This window comes from Polychytrium aggregatum (genome assembly GCF_025602895.1).
Source record: "Polychytrium aggregatum strain JEL109 chromosome Unknown BJ171scaffold_5, whole genome shotgun sequence".
Classification (NCBI taxonomy): Eukaryota; Fungi; Chytridiomycota; class Chytridiomycetes; order Polychytriales; genus Polychytrium; species Polychytrium aggregatum.
The window spans coordinates 1,007,760-1,020,106 of NW_026516207.1; the positions used below are offsets into that span (position 1 = coordinate 1,007,760).

The following is a 12,347-nucleotide window of genomic DNA, read 5'->3' on the forward strand; positions in this document are numbered from 1 at the left end:
GAAAGGACAGGGATAAAGAGCCACCCTTGTGTGTGTGATTTCGATGGCCAATTTTTGGCTTGCCAGGGTTTGGCTTGCCAGGGTTTGGCTTGCTTCGCCACAACCTGCCTCTCTGTCTCCTGTCCATCGCCATCATCCACTTGCCTCCCTTCAGTCTCCGTCAACATGACCAGCATCAACGAGCCTGCTTCAGCCACGGCATCATCAGCCACTCAGCAAACCCAAGCTGAAGCCAGAACAACCTCGATCCCCGATATCACCGAACTCTCACTCGAACACAACCCAGACATCTTCACCATCATCTGCTGCAATGACAGCTTCCAACTCGCCCTCGACCACAGCACCATCAAGACCCTCCTCCGAGTGTGCAAACGAGCCCGCCCACTCCTGAGCTTCAAGCTGCCTTGTTTCAACACCTGGTGTCAGATGGCAGGACTGTGTCATCCAGATGGACAGATTCAGATCGGTCTCACCCCCAGCGAGACGATTGCGCTCTCGCTACACTGCGAGAACCAATACACTGGCAGCCAGTCCTGGCTCGCTGCTCTGGCGGACCAAGGAAACGCATCCGCCTCCTATATCCTGGCAAAGATCCTCCAACTCGATCTCGACCAAGACCAAGTGAAATGGTCCGAGAAGGAAGCCACCAAGCAGCAAATCTTCCACCATTTGGAGAACGCCGCCAACACAAGCCATCCAATGGCACTGTTCCACCTGGCTGGCTGCTATCACGATGGCACTGGAGTCGACCAAGACCACACCAAGGCCGCCGGGCTCTATCGCAGTCTTGCTGAACGTGGAATCCTTCAGGCCCAAATCTCCCTTGGTCAAAGTTATGAGAACGGCGAAGGTGTCGATCAAGACTTCAATGCAGCCATCGAGTGGTACTCCAAGGCTGAAGATCAAGGCAGCGAGGACAGCCGACTCCATATCGTGTTCCTCCGTGGCTGGCTCTCGTTCATCGGCCATGGTGTCGAACAGAGCGATGTCGCTGCTCTTGGTCACTGGCAGGAAGTCAGCACCCAGTCCTCAGACCTGATAATCAAACCCATCGCCACCCACATGGTCGGATGGATGCACTATCTCGGCCGGGGTACCCAGCTCGACAAACAGAAAGGCATCAAGATGATCCGTGATAACGAATCGGATGAGTTCCCTTTCGGAGAGAACGAGTGTCTGGCAGCATGGTGGAACAACATCAAGTCTGAATCACCCGTAGCATGCAAGTTCTTCGAATTGTGCCAGCTGGGATCGGATCGTGACTGGCTCTGCAAGCATCTGACGGCTGTGTGTCTTGTCAATGGATTCGGAACCACCGAGGACGAGAAGAAGGCAGCTAGCATCTTTGAACAACTCGCCAACGATGGTCACAGCGACAGTCAGTTGTGGATCGGAGTGTGCTATCGATGGGGTCTGGGAGTATTACCGAGCCGAAAGAAGGCATTCGAGCGGTTCAGCATGTCGGCCGACCAAGGCAACTCATATGGGCAGTGGTGGGTTGGTTTTTGCTACCTCAATGAATACGGAGTCACCAGAGACGAACTCAAGGCAGTCGAGTGGTATCGCAAGTCGGCCGACCAGGACAATCGATATGGACAATATCATCTCGGCAACTGCTACAGGAATGGCTATGGTGTCCCTCAGAACATCAACACCGCCGTTTTCTGGTATCGCAAGTCCGCCGAGCAGGGTTTCCAAGATGCCATCGTCAGCCTCAAACAATTCGGCCAGTGGCCCTGATCCCTTGAGTTCCACTCCCAAAGTAATAAGCTACCACATCCAACATTCAACCAAATTGCACCGCCACCACCCACCATGATACCAAATAGTGGACTTGCAAAGTGGTTACAATCAATCGATATTGACCCAGTGATGATGTATTTGACATCCAATACATCCAATACATCCAATACATCCAATATACAATAGTGCTGTCCCATAACAATCACCGATGTTGATCGATCGAGAGAGCCATCGAATGACTCGACAACAACAACTCGACCACAACAATCGATACTCGTTCTGCAACCATCGATACTCGAAAGAGTCAGCACAACCAGACCATCCCTCGCCACAGGATACCGAAGAAAGCAGGCAGCAAACCACCAGCCTTCCCCGGCACCAAGACCATCCCCCCTCGATCCGACACCAGGCAGCGTGCCCTGATCAGCATCGATGAACCGACAAAAGAGTGGCAAAGGCGACTAATGGCCTGTATCCAAACGGGCAGAGGTTCGCCTCTCCAGCCGCCAAAAGAAAGAAAATGACCACACTGCAGCTTTCTGGTCCACCCTCGATCCACAACTGCCAGGACACGAGCATCATCAAGAGCGATCTCTTCTGCATCTATGCCCACCTCAATTCCAGTGCCCATGACTTGACCAGTTCACCGACAAAGCCGATGCCACCATGGGCTGCGTGTTCGAGTTCCCGATATGGAAGGAGCCACCACTCTCAAACATCCTTGTCCATACGCAAGAGAAGCCCGAGTTGATCCACTTGACCAAATGACATGATCGAGATGCCAGACTTGTACCTTCCTCAGTTGTGATCTCATTGGGGTCTGGATGGACTGGAGTTGCAACGGTCATCATCACTCAGAGTTCCACCATCGAGAATGCGGGAGAAGGCAGTGCCTCAAGATGTCCGCGACAACTAGTGTCTGCTCTCGATTGGGTCCATGACCAAGTGCGGCGTGGACTGTCATAGATTGTGAGGGACTCGGACTCGCTTCGGGTTCGGCAGCCGCAAAGCAGGACAGCCGCACAACGCAACACCGGAGCTGTCCTCCATTGTGAATATCACACACAATCTGATATTTTCAGAAAAATTGGCTATCAAAGAGAAATTTTATCAAGCTGCAGATAATGAAATGCACTGACAATAGAGCTAAATAAAGGAAACACAGGATGTTGAGCAGCTCCATGCCGAGCCAGCTTGAGAATCGGCCAAAGGTATACTCGAACGTATCATTGAACACCACTCGACATCCCTTCGGTAGCCCGGAGATCCTCCAGCTCGTGATCCTCCATCCAAGGTTAGAATAGCCAGCATATTGGCCAAATATGTCAACCAACAAAGATCGATCGAAGAGTCTCATCCTTGAGTCCAAATGCAGTATCTTGAGGGAGGGAAGCTTGTCGACGAGTCCGCTGATTCTGCGAATCGATCGAGGGGCGTACAGTATCTCGAGCTTGGGATACGAGGAAATGTCACCCAGCGACTTCAATTCGCAGCAAGCATGCAAGTCGAGGACTTTGAGGGAGCTTTGATTCACACGCAGATCGGCCAGGCTCACAAACTGACTTGGGAGTATGAGGTGATTGAGCTTTGGCGTGCTCGGGAGTTGGCTCAAGATGTTGTGGGGTTTGCGCGAGGAGATTGTGAGCTTGGTGAGAGACGGGAACTCCTCGGGGACATCCACGAGAGTCTCGATGCTGACCGGAATGTCGAGTTCAAGCAACCTTGGCACATTTGACAGCCCAGCGAGAGACATCAGTCGACTGTATGGGTTCAGATTGACCTTGGTGAGAGATGGCAGCTCATTCGGCATGCCTTCCAGAGACTCGATGGTCTTGGGGAGCTGGAGTGTCTCCAACTTGGGCATCTCAGGCATTCCCTTCAGCGACTTGAGTTCAGTGCATCCACTCAGGTCGAGCCCTGTCAGGCGAGGCAGTTCCTTCGGCATGCCTTCCAAGCTGATCAGTGGATCGGTCACTCCTCCCCAATAGCTATGCCCGATATTCAGATTTGAAATATTGGAGAGCCATATGGGCCATCCAGACACCTCTAGAAATGACACATCCTCGAGTGTTAGTTTCTTTTCCCTTGCTTGGTTGATCGCTGGGATGTCGAATGGCAAAAGCCTGGAAACATAGGTGTTTCCACCCCTTCTCGCACTGGGTCGAATCGTGATATCCCATCCTTCGACCACTATTGGCCACTGGGAGCGAAAATTTTGACTCTCAGCGATGGTGATCATCTCCTCGACGGATGGCTGCTTGGAACTGTTTGGTCTTGCGTCCTCAGGAAAGCGGAACTCTGGATCGGTCACTTGACAGAAGCGTTGCACTCGGTTAAACAGCTGTTCGTCTCGATAGACTTCGGACCAGAACTCGTTCTCCTTCTCCAACATCGATGAGTTGGTTGGCTTGTGCTGGTTCTGGCGAAGCGCATAGTAGAAGAGCCCTTGCGCCACTTTCAGCCGATCGATGGAGGGATCGACACCTTCGAACAGGAATTCGGGTGTGATTTGCAATTTAGGAAATAGTAACCGTTCCCATATTTGATAAGTGTTGAGTATAGCCCGAGTCTGCTTCGAGACTCTCAGAAGCTTTCCAAGCAAGGGTGGACTCGCAGCTCGAATGAAGGCGTCATTTGTGATCAGGATGGTGAGCAGATCAAAGCGAGCGAGGTCCTCCTGGACCAGGGTTGATTCTGCCATCGTTTCAGTTGCAGCCGGCGTGGCAGAAAGGAGCGATGGAAACAGGCCGCAGATGGGAGGCAGCCGAGGCAGAGCAGAGAGCAGGAACAACGACGAAGAAGCGAGATGAGGATGAAGCAGAGGCGACAGCAGGGTATTTGAGGGGCGGTGTGCTGCTTCCTCGTTGATACCGTCCACTTGGTGTGGCTTAGTGATACCGTCGTCACACAGACCTGCTGTTTCGGGACAGGTGTCACCCAGCCAGAACAATATTCCTGTGCAGCGACAGATGTATTCTGGGCAACACAATCGACAGATGCATATGATGAAATGGACGGCGGAGCATTGATGGGCAGTCCCAAGCCGGTGGACATGGGAGTACGGTCTGGGACAGTTGTCTGAATCCCTTCCAATCCACTCCAATCCATGACTGGCATCAATGAGGCAAAGTACTATGTGGGAGGTGGAGGGCTCGACAGTGTCTGACTTCTCCCGAGACTTGTCGGTGATTGTTAATCAATTCGATTTATTGGTATGGAACTGTACAGTGTGTTACTGGGTGTCTCTCACGTCAATCCTTGCCTGTTTGTTCCGGAAGCACAGTCTCGAATACACCCGGTCGACTGGCATTGATGTTGCGATGTGAGAATGTGACTGTATGCATCCGACCTTCTGGACAGCTCCATACTAACTCGAGTCGCTTGGCTTCCCGGCACTGTGAGCACACCTGGAGATTGAGTCGTTGAATCGCCGTCGCCGGGTCAGGGTGAAGTGCAGCTGTTTGTCCAGCATGTCTCCATCGAACACATGGCGAATGTATTGCAAGCATGAAGCCACCCCGGGAATCTTGGGACTTGGTGTGGTGCTCATCCAGCGCATTTTTGGGCTGGCAGCGATGCCCGCAATGGCGTCCTTGATTCAAATCACAGAACAGTCATGGTCAGCGCGCGATGTTTTGGGTGATAACATTCACCAACGACCAAAAATCCGGGGGTGTCCCGTTTTTTTTATTGGATTGGCTGTAAAACCAAGGCAGGACTCGCCCCAAGCGGAGCCACATCAAATCGACGCGACCGCCTCAACGCTGCTGCTGTCGAATTGAGTTTTATCCTCGGAGGGAACATCCAGGGTGATGTCGTTGCGGAAGGTCTCGGGGACAAAGAAAATGTTGACGATCAGGCAGAGGGCCGACGCTCCGAGAGGGTACCAGATACCAGCATACTGGTTGCCGGTCGCGTTGATAAGGCTGAGGCCAACCAGAGGGACGATGCCGCCAAAGATGCCCGCGCCGAGCGTCTGGGCAACCGAGAGCGCGGTGTAGCGCACGTTGGTGGGATAGAGCTCGACCAAGAAGGCAGCCATGCTTCCAAAGCTGATGCTGCCGTAGAGCATCTGGACCCACACCAGGAAGCAGAGCATATACGGATTGTAGTTGGGGTTGAGGGTGAGGGCCTGGGAATCGGTGTAGTAGCGGTACTGGTTCATCAGCAGATAGATCGGGTAGAGGGTAACGATGGCCAGGATCAAGCCGGCCTGGATAAAGATCTTGCGGCCATATCGATCAGAGAGCCAGCCGACGAGGACGTAGACCGGCGAGGACAGTCCGGCGGCGACAACCGAGATAACGTTGGCATCGACTGCTGGCAGCTTGAAGATGGTCTGAAGATAGAACAGGGTGTAGAGCAGGCCCGTATACGACACGACACCTGATTGGGGCAAGCGAGCGGATCCGCATCAGTGTTGGTGAGCAGGCGAGAAGGGTGGGGGATCAGGAAACGAAGGGAACCACGCTTCAGGCAACCCGATAGACCCGACAGGCCGGCATCTGGGATCCAGACCGACGCTGCCGCAACGGATTTGCGGTATTCTGGCGTTGCATCCCATCGATGGCCACGCGTGACACGTACCTTGGCCCAGGGTAGCGCCGATGGTGCCGATGGCGATGGCGCGGAGGTTGTATCTGGTGAAGCACTTGGCAAACGGGTTGCGGGCGACCTTGCCTTCTGCCTTGAGAGCCTGGAAGATGGGCGACTCGTCCATCTTCATGCGGATATAGAGGGAGGCGCCGACGAGGAAGATGGAGAGCAGGAAGGGAATGCGCCAGCCCCACACGGTGAAGGCGGTGCCGCTCATGCACTTTTGGCAGATCAGGATGACAATGAGCGACAGCATGTAGCCAATAGCGGCGGTGGTCTGCAGATAGGAGGTGTAGTAGCCACGCTTGCGGATTGGCGAGTGTTCGGCAACATAGGTGGCAGCGCCGCCGTATTCGCCGCCGAGGGCCAAGCCCTGGACGACCCGCAAGACGATCAGCAGGACACCGGCGGTGGGGCCGATCATATCGATAGTGGGAAGGCAGCCGATCAGGGTGGTGCAGGTGCCCATAAGGAACAGCGTGATGAGGAAGGTCTTCTTGCGGCCGGTGCGGTCGCCGAGGAAGCCAAAGAGCACGGCGCCGATGGGACGGAAGACAAAGCCGATGGCAAAGGCGCCCAGGAGCGCAATGACGTTGCCAAGGGCGGTCTTGGTGTCGTAGAACCTCGGGGCGATTGTCGAGCCGATGGAGGCAAACAGGAAAAAGTCATACCACTCGATGACCGTTCCGAGCGAGGAACCGATGATGATCCTGAAGACCTCGGCACGCGACAGATGCTTTGTTACGGCGTCAGACATGGCGGCGGATGCCTTGGCGAGGGCAGTGGCAGAACGGAGCGGAAAAGGCGGGTGGTGGATGATGATGATGATGGAGCGGTGGTGGGCGAGGGGCTTTATATGAGGAACCGGCGGAATTCCACTCTTCCTCCCCCTCCACCACCACCATCACCGCCGCCGGCCTGTGCTGCTGAGGCGCTGTGGCTGCTGCTGTTGCTGCTGTTGCTGCTGTTGCTGCTGTTGCTGCTGTTGCTGCTGTTGCTGCTGTTGCTGCTCGTGGTGGCTCTCCAGAATGCAGTGGAGCGGGGGGGGCACTGCAAGCGCGCGCGGCCAGAAAATGCCGGACATGTGCGGCAGATGTGCGAGGCCGGGTGCCGGATTTGGATACAGCAATGAGACGGGGCATTTGGGTTCATGCCACAGGCGGTCACCGGGGCTTGCGGAACTGCCGACCCGAGCCGAGTGGCCATGGAACAGACCAAGACGGGGTGTGGCTGTGGGGCGAGCGCCTTGTCGGCCGCATGACAGTTGACCGGATGTTTGGACCGGGCTGGCGGTGGTGATGGTTCGGAGGGGACTGGGGGGTGGAGGAGCACTGGTCATGTTGCAAACAGCGGGGCATGAACAAGCCCAGGCGAGCAATAGCCGTTCAGAGATGGACGAGGGCGAGGGCTTGAAAGAGGGTGGGCAGGCAGGCAGGCAGAGTTGGATCGACCACAACGAAGCGATTCCATCCCAGGAAGAGCAGGACCGCCCTGGTGCTGCGCCGACAGAACGAAACACTGGCCATGATCATTTGTCATGTCCTGGATGTGCCGCCTGTGCCTCTGTCTGTGCATGGCTGTGCTTGTTGACCATCGAAGTGTCATGCATGAGGTGCTATGGGATGCAATGGGATGCAATGATATACAATGATGTGCAATCGTTCTGTCGATGCAGCGCCGCTGACAAACCCACACATCCACACCCACATCCACATCCACACCCACATCCACATCCACATCCACATCCACATCCACATCCACATCCACATCCACATCCACATCCACATCCACATCCACATCCACATCCACATCCACATCCACATCCACATCCACATCCACATCCACATCCACATCCACATCCACATCCACATCCACATCCACATCCACATCCACATCCACATCCACATCCACATCCATCGGCAAAGCACCGCCCATCGCCGCTGGCAACCCTCGCCCTTGCCCTCGTCCTGCGGGCTTTGGGGAAGCTGCGGCTTACGTCAGCGGCCTCCGTCCCGGCTTGCGGCCCGAGCCGATTCCTGCGAAAAAAAGAAAACGCAAACCGAGCGAGGGCCGCAGCGAGAGCCCGGAGCGAGAGCACACACCGCGCGCAGTCCACTGTGGCTGTCTGTGCCGCCAGCGAGGGCGTGCGCGGGCAGCAGAGAGCGGCTCCCGGCTGCGGCGAGAACGGCCTCCATTCGCCATCGCCATCCGGGCTTGGGTCGTCCTTCAAAAAGGCCCGTGGCTGCACCGGGTCGCTGGCCGCTTTCGTCCACAGGCTCTCGTCGCCATCGCCCAGCATGTCTTCCTTCCTGACCCTCCGCAAGGCCGTCCAGCACGTCTCCTTCCGATCCCTGGCCATTCGATCGTACTCCTCGGCCTCGACCGGTGCGTTGTGTCCTCGCTCCATGGCTCTGCTGTTGACGCGCCTGTCGCTGCATCAAGCAACTGCACTCTTTCCGCCATCCAGCGTCCAACCTTTGATCGCCTCTCTCACTGGATCTGCCACGCCCTCTGCTGACTCATTGGTCTCGCTTGGCATGCCGTGGAATTGCACCCTGGATCGAATGCCACGCTCTGGGATATCCAACTGCATATGGTCCGGCCTCCCGAAAATGCTCGTCTGCGATCGTCGCTTGGCGAACCCCGATCTATTATCGCTGCAGAGTACGATGTCGTCGTCATTGGCGGTGGTCCCGGCGGCTACGTTGCTGCCATCAAGGCTGCCCAGCTCGGTCTCAAGGTCAGCATCGAGCAAGCAGTGTCAATGCCCGCCCGTTGACGCCAGCATCATCCGCACACAGCTCCGCGGCTCGTGCGATTCATCCCCGAAAGCCGCCAGCCTTCACCCGGCAGCACAGACATTGTTCATATGCCCAATGGTCGAGACTAACCTTCCTCCATGTTGCTCGTTCTAGACTGCCTGTGTTGAGAAGCGCGGTGCCCTTGGCGGAACCTGCCTGAACGTCGGCTGCATTCCCTCCAAGTCCCTCCTCCACAACTCGCACCTCTTCCACCAGGCCCAGCACGACTTCAAGAAGCGCGGTATTGATGGTGCGTAAGCCCACACCCCGTTTGTTCCTGTGGCCGCAAAACAGTATCCCGCTTTTCTGCTACGTGCAGTACCTTCCCCATATCAGCTTGTTACGACCAGGCTTCCTTCCGCCTCTCTAACAGCCAAACTTGGCTTTCCTGCCACCATCATCGTGCTGTCTAGTCGCCGGCGTTTCGCTCAACCTCGACCAGATGATCAAGTCAAAGGATAAGTCCGTCACCACTCTCACCCGCGGTGTCGAGGGCCTCCTGAAGAAGAACAAGGCAAGAACGCACAACTATTGCATATGTTGGGACGTGCTCGCCCACAGCTGTGATGTGTTGCCCTGCTACTGCTATGTGTGTGTGCTGACCCATTCCTGTCTATCTGCTGCAGGCCGACTACGTCAAGGGCTGGGGCAAGCTCGTCAGCCCCAACGAAATCGAGGTGGACCTCAACGACGGTGGCAAGTCTGTTCTCAAGACCAAAAACGTCATCATCGCCACCGGTTCCGATGTCGCTGGCTTCCCCGGCATTACCATCGACGAGGAGGTCATTGTCAGCTCCACCGGCGCCCTCTCGCTCAAGAAGGTCCCCGAGAAGCTGATGGTCATTGGCGGCGGTGTCATCGGTCTCGAGCTTGGTTCGGTCTGGAACCGCCTCGGTGCCAAAGTTAGCGTCGTCGAGTACAACAAGGAGATCGGCGCTGGCATGGACTCTGACATTGCGTAAGTCGCTGGGATCGTCCGGTTGGTGCAGTCGTGGCTGATGCCTCGGCATGGCTATATGATCCAATGAAATGCAACCTCCTGGCCCCGCAGTTATCGTACCCGGTGGCCCACCTTTCTGACTTTGTCTTTACTCGCTGTGCTCTTAGTAAGAGCTTCCAGAAGATCCTGACCAAGCAGGGCATGGACTTCAAGTGCTCCACCAAGGTCATCTCGGCCAAGAAGAACGCTGACGGCAAGGTCGATGTTGTCGTCGAGCCCGCTACCGGCGGTGCTCAGGAGACCGTAAGTGTTTGTGTGTGCCTCCGAAGCGAACTCCAAACGAGCTGCTGGGCCGAGCGGGATTCCCAGAGGCTCTGCCGCAAGCACATCCGACCAGGCACCATTTGTACAAGGTGTCTCGTCGCCGCTTGCTGCCCTTCCCGGTCGCATTGTTGTAACGCGCCTCGCTGGTGGTGCCTAGATCACCGTCGATGTCGTTCTTCTGTCCATCGGCCGCAAGCCCTTCACCGAGGGCCTCGGTCTTGAGAGCGTTGGTGTCGAGGTCGACAACCGTGGCCGCATCGTCGCCGACTCGGAATTCAAGACCAACGTTCCCAGCATCCGCGCCATTGGCGATGTCATCGCCGGCCCTATGCTTGCCCATAAGGCCGAGGAGGAGGGTAAGCCAGCGCATCCCTGTATTCTCACCCCAAATGAGCACGATCTCCGTCAAGGCTTTCGCTGGACTGACAAATCGCTCGCGCATATCCCTTCTTGCCTTACTCCCGGCCCATAGGCATCGCTGCCGTCGAGTACATCAACGGATCTCATGGACACGTCAACTACGAGGCCATTCCCTCTGTCGTCTACACGTAAGTTGTCAAGGGTTGTCCAAGATCCCTCAGATCTGCCCCCGCTGCCCCCGCTTTCTCTGCGACCATCCAGCTGACGTGCTCTCTCTTCTACACGATGCGCATAGCTGGCCCGAGGTTGCCTGGGTCGGAAAGAACGAGGCTGAGGTCAAGGCTGCCGGTGTTGAGTACCGCGTCGGCTCCTTCCCCTTCGTCGCCAACAGCCGCGCCAAGACTATCGGTATGATTGAGAGCTCCACCAAGCTGCTTTGATGATGCATCGCCGCCGCCCGATCCGATGCTCTGCTCGCTGCCCTCCTCGCCGTTGCTGGAGCATGACTGACGTCTCCGTGTCCGCGGTGCTTCCTCGCCCATCTGTTTCGAATCTCTGTTGTTTCCTGGTGGCTCCCGAAGATGACTTTGATGGCCTCATCAAGATCATCTCTGATGCCAAGACCGACCGCATCCTTGGTGCCCACATCCTCGGCCCCGTAAGTACTGCGTGTCGCCCTGCCTGCCCCACGGACCCCGCTGTCGAGGTGTCGAGATTGTCTGCTGCTCCTTGGTTTGCAATAATCCGCCGACATTGTTTTCCCCCCTTCTATCGATGAACTTTATTTCGCCAGAACGCCGGTGAAATGATTGCCGAGGCTGTCCTGGCTCTGGAGTACGGTGCCTCTAGCGAGGATGTTGCCCGTACCTGCCACGCCCATCCCGTAAGTGTTGTTGCTGCCGCTGTCCTCGGTGTTGGCCGAACCTGTGTGCTTGCTGCTGCCGGGCAGTCTTGACTGGCGATGTCTTCGGTCTTTGCTCTGAAACAAATTCCTGTCTCTCCACCTTAGACCCTCTCTGAGGCCTTCAAGGAAGCCTGCATGGCCGCCTACGACAAGCCCATCCACTTCTAAGCGCACGACCCGGCGCAGCTTGCACTCGTTCCTCGGTCCGCCATCCCCCTCCCCTCATTTCTCCTCATTCTCTGAGCATTCCTTCCCAGCGAATCGGCACTTGACGACGACGCTTGCTTTTCTTTCAATTCTTACACCGCTCGCATTTGATGCTTTGTCCCTCTTCGCGTGTATCGAGATGATCCCAAGGAGAAAGAGGGTGGGAAAAGGAGTGCTTTTCTCCACTGCCTGAAGCGACCAAAGGAGGCAGAGAGCAGGGATGACATTCATCCACCGCTGCTTGCTGTTTTCGAGTGCGGAAACGCCACCACACCTGCCGCCGCGCTTCGAGTCTCCGCCGCCGCCCCCCTTTTATCCCTTTTGTTTTCTCCCTCTTCACTTTACTTTTCTTGAGTTTGTCTGCAGATCGTTTGCCCTGCCATTCGCTCGCACCTCGCCTTCATATATCAACACAGCTCCTCTGAGAACTGCAGCTGGAAAAGACATTGCCGTCGCAAACCCAGAGTCTCAC

General features: G+C 56.1%; 4 protein-coding genes across 4 annotated transcripts; 2 read left to right on the plus strand and 2 right to left on the minus strand.

The window, feature by feature from the left end:
- Positions 1-243: 243 nt before the first annotated feature.
- On the plus strand, positions 244-1,830 carry BJ171DRAFT_455632 (uncharacterized protein). Its single transcript, XM_053108288.1, has 2 exons — positions 244-933; positions 1,276-1,830. The coding sequence occupies exons 1-2, from the start codon at positions 427-429 to the stop codon at positions 1,738-1,740; spliced, it is 972 nt and encodes a 323-aa protein (XP_052970430.1). The 5' UTR covers positions 244-426; the 3' UTR covers positions 1,741-1,830.
- Positions 1,831-2,703: 873 nt separating this feature from the next.
- BJ171DRAFT_565472 (uncharacterized protein) lies at positions 2,704-4,532 on the minus strand (the record flags this gene model as incomplete). The annotated part of the gene is made up of 3 exons (XM_053113347.1): positions 3,183-4,532; positions 2,883-3,026; positions 2,704-2,812 (listed from the first exon to the last, which is right to left on the minus strand). Exons 1-3 carry the CDS (start codon positions 4,442-4,444, stop codon positions 2,704-2,706), a joined length of 1,515 nt encoding a protein of 504 aa, XP_052970431.1. The 5' UTR covers positions 4,445-4,532.
- A 778-nt stretch (positions 4,533-5,310) lies between these two features.
- On the minus strand, positions 5,311-7,242 carry BJ171DRAFT_565473 (major facilitator family transporter). The gene is made up of 2 exons (XM_053113348.1): positions 6,331-7,242; positions 5,311-6,129 (listed from the first exon to the last, which is right to left on the minus strand). Exons 1-2 carry the CDS (start codon positions 7,094-7,096, stop codon positions 5,483-5,485), a joined length of 1,413 nt encoding a protein of 470 aa, XP_052970432.1. The 5' UTR covers positions 7,097-7,242; the 3' UTR covers positions 5,311-5,482.
- Positions 7,243-8,575: 1,333 nt separating this feature from the next.
- BJ171DRAFT_238669 (uncharacterized protein) lies at positions 8,576-11,966 on the plus strand. The gene is made up of 12 exons (XM_053106612.1): positions 8,576-8,724; positions 9,003-9,079; positions 9,255-9,390; positions 9,554-9,654; positions 9,767-10,098; positions 10,248-10,383; positions 10,562-10,760; positions 10,877-10,952; positions 11,060-11,172; positions 11,346-11,422; positions 11,558-11,647; positions 11,774-11,966. Exons 1-12 carry the CDS (start codon positions 8,637-8,639, stop codon positions 11,834-11,836), a joined length of 1,488 nt encoding a protein of 495 aa, XP_052970433.1. The 5' UTR covers positions 8,576-8,636; the 3' UTR covers positions 11,837-11,966.
- The last annotated feature ends 381 nt before the right edge of the window (positions 11,967-12,347 follow it).